This window comes from Nannospalax galili, unplaced genomic scaffold, assembly GCF_000622305.1.
Source record: "Nannospalax galili isolate Female #2095 unplaced genomic scaffold, S.galili_v1.0 scaffold751, whole genome shotgun sequence".
NCBI lineage: Eukaryota > Metazoa > Chordata > Mammalia > Rodentia > Spalacidae > Nannospalax > Nannospalax galili.
Window position 1 is genome coordinate 390,908 of NW_008331125.1, and position 7,340 is coordinate 398,247.

The following is a 7,340-nucleotide window of genomic DNA, read 5'->3' on the forward strand; positions in this document are numbered from 1 at the left end:
TTCATCAGGAAGTATGCTCACCCAAGCCCCGAACCCATATGCACATGCACCTCATGCATTCTCAGTTCCTCCTGGGCTGTCCATTTCCATGGATAAGTTGTCAGAATTACAGCTGCTTATAGTTTTTTTAAAATATTTTATTTATTTATTATTTTTATTTTATGTGTATGTGTGTATTGCTCGGATCCTCTGGAATTGGAGTTACAGACAGTTGTTAGCTACCATGTGGGTGCTGGGAATCGAACCTGGGTCTTCTGCACGAACAGTCAGTGTTCTTAACTGCTGAGCCATCTCTCCAAGCCCCTGCCTACAGTTTTTTAATCCAAAAGATAAACCTTAGGTAATTATAACTCCACTCACTATGTTCTTCTGTGTCTCACAAAGAGCTTACAAGTGCAGAGGGTATACATTCGGTCTGTGTTCATTCTGTCTATACTGTATGAATGCTGAATGGTCTAACTTGGTCATGGAAAGATCAGCCCCTGGGTATTCCAACTCACTTCCATGATAGACACAGGCAAACTTTGCAACATTTGCTGAAATTAATGCAAAAGTGTTCCATTTGAGGAGTTGATCTTAAATTCCTTGGACCAAACAAAACCTTAAAAGTCACAATGAGTCTGAAACTAGTGTATCCTAAATCTATAGCGTCTGTTTAGTTTGAAAGCATGGCTTCTAGGTCAATGTTTTGAAAGATTAATGTTAAGTACCTGGGAGAAAAACTCATTAGCTATATCAATGACAATTACATTTATGTGTTGCCTATGAAATAGGTTGTCGAATTTTGTTACTCAACTCTACCAAAGCTTATGTACTTCCAGCATGTGTGGTGGGTTATTTACAATTCTAAATGGATCTTGTTTATATCACAGAGCACGGGGGCTGACTATAAGCCCTTCACTTTTTCTCAACTATCTAGAAAGAACTTGAAACTACTGTGCAAATGACTCCAACTTCAGATATAGTGTGATTTCTTTTCAGGACTGAGGTAGAATACAAAAAGAAGAGAGACAGGACGTTCCCTAAAATTCAAAGTGAGGGCCTCTCATCCTTCCATTATCCTGAGGAGAAAAACCAATAGATTATGTTTTCATTTTCCTCCCAAGAGCATACTTAGCTGGTACACAATGATGCAGAAGAGAAAATCAGGCTCCCTCATCTTAAAATCCATGACCCTTCTGACTCAGATTCTACTAGTTAAAAGGCAAGAGAGAGATAATCCAGTAGTACACACCTGCCTAAAATGGAGAAAATGTGATGGTAAAGACTCAAAGTTTAAAACAGATCAAATATAGAGGACATTGTGCCCCTCCCCCAAACCTGAAGAGTTCATTTGAGTAGGTCTCCTAGTAGCATTGATTTGCATATTATGTACTACTTGATATAAACTTTTATTTGGGGGGGGCATTGAGTCAGAATCTCCCTGTAGCCCCAACTGGCCTGGAACTCACTGTGTACACCAGGCTGGCCTCCATCTCACAGAGATCCACCTGCCTCTGCTTTCCAAATGCTTGGACTAAAGGTGTGCCAGCACACCCAGCTGATATAAACTTTTAAGGGCTAACTGAAGATCATTCAGAAAGTAAAACACAACATTTTGATATTTTTTGATTTCAATAAGAAAATGATTTAATTATGTACAATTTCCCAGAATTTTTTTCCCACAGCAGTCTACTGTACCACTAAGTAGATCTATTTTTAGTATTTTTGAGGAACCGCCATACTGTTTTCTATAGTAGCTGGATTAGTTTACATCCCCAGTTATACCACTCCTAGGTATTTACCCAAAGGACTCCAAGTCAACATATCACAGCAAGACTTGTACATCAATGTTTATTGCAGCACTATTCACAGTAGCAAAGCTATGGAACAAACCTAGTCTCCAGCAACAGAAGAATAGATAAAGAGAATGTGATACACACACACACACACACACACACACACACACACACTAAGAAGAATTTTTTAGTCTGTAAAGAACAAAGTTATATCATTTGCAGGAAGATGATGCAACTGGAGAGAAGCACACTAAGGGAATTAGCCCGTGTCAGACAAACATGTTTTCTTTCACTTATGGCTCATAGATTCTGTGTATATACATTGAATCATGTGTGTATGACACAAAAGTGGAAGCAAAACTTAGGGAAGAAAAAGGACTGACAGGAAGAGGGTAATAAGGGGGTAATAAGTTCCCAAAGTCTAAATCTAATGGGGAAACGTCTGAATTTACTTGTATTTAGCTCAACTCACAAACATCTACATGAAAACATGGATGAGTCTTTTCATCTCAAGTTTCCACGATCCACCAAATATTATCTGATTTATTTTTAGTGCAAATTTTAGGGAAGTTTTTATGGCCCTTCTATCTTCCAGTACAAACTTAAATTTACTGAGAATCCTAGTATGAAAATTGATGACCAAATTTCTAAATATTATTCTCTTTGTAAATTGCATCTTGAATAAGGGAGTTTGACAGTGGTAGAGTTTATGTATTTAGAAGATTTGAGGGTTTCCATTTTTTTATGTGTGTGAGTGTATTGCCTGTATGTAAGTACACCTGTGTCATGCAGTGCCAATGGAGATCAGAAGAAAGCATCAGATCCCCTGGAACTAGAGTTACGGAGGGTTGTTAGCCACCATATGGGTGCTTAAAATTGAACCCAGGTCCTCTGTAAGAGCAGTCAGTGCTCTTAACTACTGAGCCATCTCTCCAGTCCAACAATTTCCAATTTTAAGATTTTGCTGAAAGAGCATTTAGAATGAGATCAGTAAGAGTGTTACCTTAGTTTTTAATGATAAGTCCTAGAAGCTTTCCCATTTTTTTTGCATGTGATTTTTCATGTTTATCATAGGACTCATACACCATATATTAGATCTCTTAGAATGTTAGTGGATTTCTGAAGCCAGGACAAACAACAAACAACAAAAGTTGCCATAACACTGAAGTACACCCCGGCCTACATGCCTCCGAATTACCTTTACAGTTTACCCAGGATGCTTCAGTATAATTACATGGAGAAATGAGGGTAGAACTTTGGTTCTGAGAGATATTTGAAAATTTAATTACTAAGTTGACAAAGTATTTTAAAGCCTCCAGATAAAAGTAGCCAGAATAGTGGAGAGGAATCACTGTTTGCAGCAATGGACTCCATTGATGATGAGGGATGGAGTGGCTGCTGTTAATTCAAGGCCTGTGTCCCTTTCTCTACACTGGCTCCTTAGTCCCACCTCTACCACCAGCCTCTAGGGAAGAGTAGGAAAGGATCATTTATTCACCTTCTGGCTGCAAGAACTACAGACTGCAACTGTGGCAATTCTAGCACTGAAGAGAAAACACACATAGGAAAAAGAAGGCCATGTCTCACTTCCAAACTAAAAAAAGACATTTCTACATGTTTCCATATCCCGCAGACTGCTGCCATTTGAGGCCAACCCCTCAAAGCCCTCCTCTTTGTCTAGTGGAGCTGCTGAATCTAGGCCACTGTCAGCTGTGCTTTTCATTCACGCAGGCCCATCCGCATGCTTCTCAGATGCAGAGGTTCTCTAGACATGTGTACTGTGGTATCAAACAATGCAACTCATGTTTGATTTTGGATAACCTTGCACTGTTGAATAAAATAACCGTTGAGAAAGAAGCAATAAAAGCTCTGTAAGAAAAATGACTCATGTTTCTAAGCTGTCTACAGTGATCACTTATCCCAACAAATGGTAATTCTTTCAAGACACAGTGGGCATGTACCATACTTATAAAAGTCTGGAAGAAAAGCCTTGCAATTTTTTTAAAATTGTGTTAAAATATATCAAAAGAATATTTCTGGTAGGCTATTCCAGACAGAGTGTGCTTAAAAACAAAAACAAAAACAAAAACCACATGGACATGGGTGTGAAGGTGGATTGGCCCAAAGGGGTCCTTGCTAAGCAGTCAGGCTCATTGGCTTGTTTATGTGCTTGTTTATGTGCCTCTAACTGTTTTCCATTTTCTACCCCCATTTGTTAGAGTGCAAAGATGTGAACAAAGTGGCTTATTGCCCACTGGTGCTCAAGTTCAAGTTCTGTAGTCGAGCATACTTTAGACAGATGTGTTGTAAGACCTGCCAAGGACACTGACCCATGGAAAGCCAGAGAGAATCTTGTCGTTTCATCGTGGAAATGCATCCATCACAGAGAGCCACCCAGAGGAAGAGGACTGATGTCCTTACAAAAGCATTACCCTGTGGAAAACGTAACCACTGGTCAGCCCTAGCTGACAGGATTTCAATATTATTTTAACTTCTGTGAAGTGGGATTTATTGATCCAAAGTGCTGGACACGGTATTAGGAGGGAATGCCAGATTGGAGAGATCCAAACAACACAGGGAGACTTGCTTACTGTGGAACGTTTGTGTTCTTTCGAGTAAATCCGATAGCCTGTTTACCTCCTTGGACCATTAAGATAATTTTTATTATGGACTTAGCAATGACACTGAATCCATTTGTATTTAAGACTGTTTAAAATGTAGTTATTTTGACTTGGTCAACTATGGAAGTAAAGGAGATTCAGAATTCTTAAGTCATAGCTTTAAAATGTTTACTATACTTTATCTCATTACACCAACAGCACCACAATTTAAATTATAAAATGGGCTTTGAACTCTAATTTAAGGAACAATTATAAATCAAAAGTAGTGAAAGTTTGTATTATTTTTCTTTATTCCACTTAATTTCCTTAGGAATAATTCCCTTTTCTGAACACTGCTGTGAGCCATATATAAAACTATATTAAACTGAACAATGAGGGACTTAGTTTAAAGCAGTGCATCAGTTGCTGCAGCTGTGCAAGTCTATAAAGTCAGTGCTAAGAGACTGTGGCCAACTTGCCATTGTGCAAGTGAAGCTGAGATTTCCATTAAAACTTTAAGAGAAAAACATTTCAATCTCATGCAGAAGCCAGACCTGGGGTATGGCAGAGACTGAAGTCCCAGGCCCTTTGCAGCCATCTCATTGAGAGCCTGACTGCTTATGTGAGTCACCCAGGCTCCTTTGTGTTTACATCCCCACCAGCCACAGATCAGCTTCTGCCCTGTTGGATTGTTCAAGCATGTTGAGCTTATGGAGATGGTGCCATGCAAAAGATAGGCAGGCACAGTAACAGCCGGGAGGGCCCTTTTGCGATTTGCTGACAGTACGATGGGTTCCAGATGTCCCTTCTTTGATATGGTAGAAGGGCATTTATTTATATGAGAGCAAGTGTGTGCGTGTGTATATGTGTATATCCAGGCGCTCTCAAGTGTGTGGATAGAGGAGTATGCTTGCACATAAATGTGCTATTTCTGTGAGTTTTAAAGTAGGCAAGGACAACAACCAAAGAAGAAAAGCTCATGAAGACTAGAATTCATAAAGTATAATTTTAATAGTCACTCAACCAAGTATTTTGTATTTTTTATGGATATTTTGAATGACAATTAAATGTGAAACCCAATTTCTTGGGCAAGTCCAATTCTAAAATTCCATTTTCTGAAATTAAAGTGACTAGCTTAAGGTCTTCCCATCGTCAAGCTTCACATCTTGCCATCAAAAGACTCAACAGCTAGGTTTTTAAAGGGTACTTGTTTATATTAATACTTTGTACTTGAACACTTGTAGCTTGTAGCAGGTTCTTGGTGAACATGCTTGGTGCTTTGTTCATGCATGTGCCCCATGCAGACACTACCACCTAAAATGCAATACTACATGGCTACATTTTAAATAGTGTTTTCAGTTAAGAGCATGTCTCACTTTCGTCCATCACTGTGCTCTGAAGCTATACATCGGTGTGTTGCTTATGGTAACCTAAGAAGAATTCAGACACCAAAAACCTCCTAACCTTTCTGCTTACTGTGGACAGCTGGCCAGAAGTTTTCCCACACACTCTCTCATGACCAGCCACATCTCATTCCTTGCTTCTCTTTCAATACCATAGTTTCCATCCCTGGGTTTTCCAGAAAAATCTATTGATGCTACAAGAAATACTGCCAAGAACTCCATCTACTGCCCTTAGAAAGCCCACCCAAGTGCCATTGTAGCCATTCCATGAAGAGGAGGCAGCCCATGGATGCGTGGCCTAGACTTGAATCCCCTTAGTCCTTTTCAAAGGACGGTTAACTTGGTGCTAATGTGCCCTGGTAAAACACATAGACTGGGTGGTTTCTGAGGCATAGGTTTGCTCTCCACATCTGACTTTTACCAACATAAATATCAGCTCGTGTTTTTATTTCAAGATTTCTTACAGTACTGGTAAATAAATGGCTGTATTTTACCTCACCTGAAGCTAACATCACAAGGACTGTCCCCCAGGAACTGTGCAGTACCTGTTTCTGCTGGTGCTAGAGGAAGAAGGCAGCCTGCATTCCCTCCAGGAAGTGCACCAGCACTGAGTGCAGGATACTCCAGTCAGCACAGATTGCTTTGCAAGAGGGTGCTTCCGGGTAGGCCCTGAGTTTAAACCTGAGCAAGTTAAACAAAACAAAAACAAAAGAGGGAAACTCTTTACATTACAAACTCACATTACAATACTGCTGTCACTGTAACCACCCATGTGGCTGCATGAATCTGTATTCTACATGGTAAAAGTAGAATTATCAGCAGAGGCTGGGCCACCCTGGCAGACACTCCAAATGTTGTGAGCTATATTGACTACTTAGGGTATGAAGGTATCCATGGCTGGGAGCAGTATCTGCCACTGGTATGAAGGCCTACCAAAAAATGAAAGGTAAATATATTCAAATGATTGAACCCCTAAAGACACATATGACTTCCAAACAGTCCATTTCATTGGGAACTTCTGTATTTGAGTGAATGTCACATAGGTATCCTTAATAATACAGAACAAAATTACCTTTGTATTATTGTGATTACTTGTTGCTTATTATTTTATACTCAGTATTAATGTGGTACACTGTTACTTTTTTTGCTTTTGTAAATTATATTCTAATTTATTGCCATGTTTCCTAACACTTGTCCTACATTCATTCTCCTGCTTATAATGAAAATGAAAAAGTCATTGTAACACTTGATGGAGTGAAATTTCATACCAGGCACAGATTTTTTTTTAACATAGATAATTCAGTAAAAAATAAAATTTCAGCTTGTAAGAATGATTTGGGTATACATTGTCTGTTCCTGGAAAAGCTTATGTTAAACTTGCAGCAGAAGGAACCCATCCCTTGGGATAGTGTGTACCCAGGTAGTGCCCAGGTGATTATCATAGAATTACCACACTCCTCAGAGATTGCACCTCTTTGAGTGTATTATCCTGAAATAAGGGCAACCATGTCAGCATTTCCTGTGGGACTACACTTGCAGAATAGGCACCAGCCAGCCGC

At 39.5% G+C, this 7,340-nt stretch overlaps 1 protein-coding gene across 8 annotated transcripts in view; it reads left to right on the forward strand.

The window, feature by feature from the left end:
• Positions 1-7,115, forward strand: part of Adamts6 (ADAM metallopeptidase with thrombospondin type 1 motif 6) — a 283,297-nt gene extending 276,182 nt beyond the window's left edge. For all 8 annotated transcript variants that reach the window (XR_003847524.1, XR_003847513.1, XR_003847512.1 and 5 more), the window contains one exon: positions 3,998-7,115. Coding sequence is in view for 5 of the 8 variants with exons in the window: in XM_029557800.1 (XP_029413660.1) it covers positions 3,998-4,107 (110 nt within the window). In the remaining 3 variants the exon portion in view is untranslated. The remainder of the gene's footprint in view (positions 1-3,997) is intronic.
• Positions 7,116-7,340: the final 225 nt, after the last annotated feature.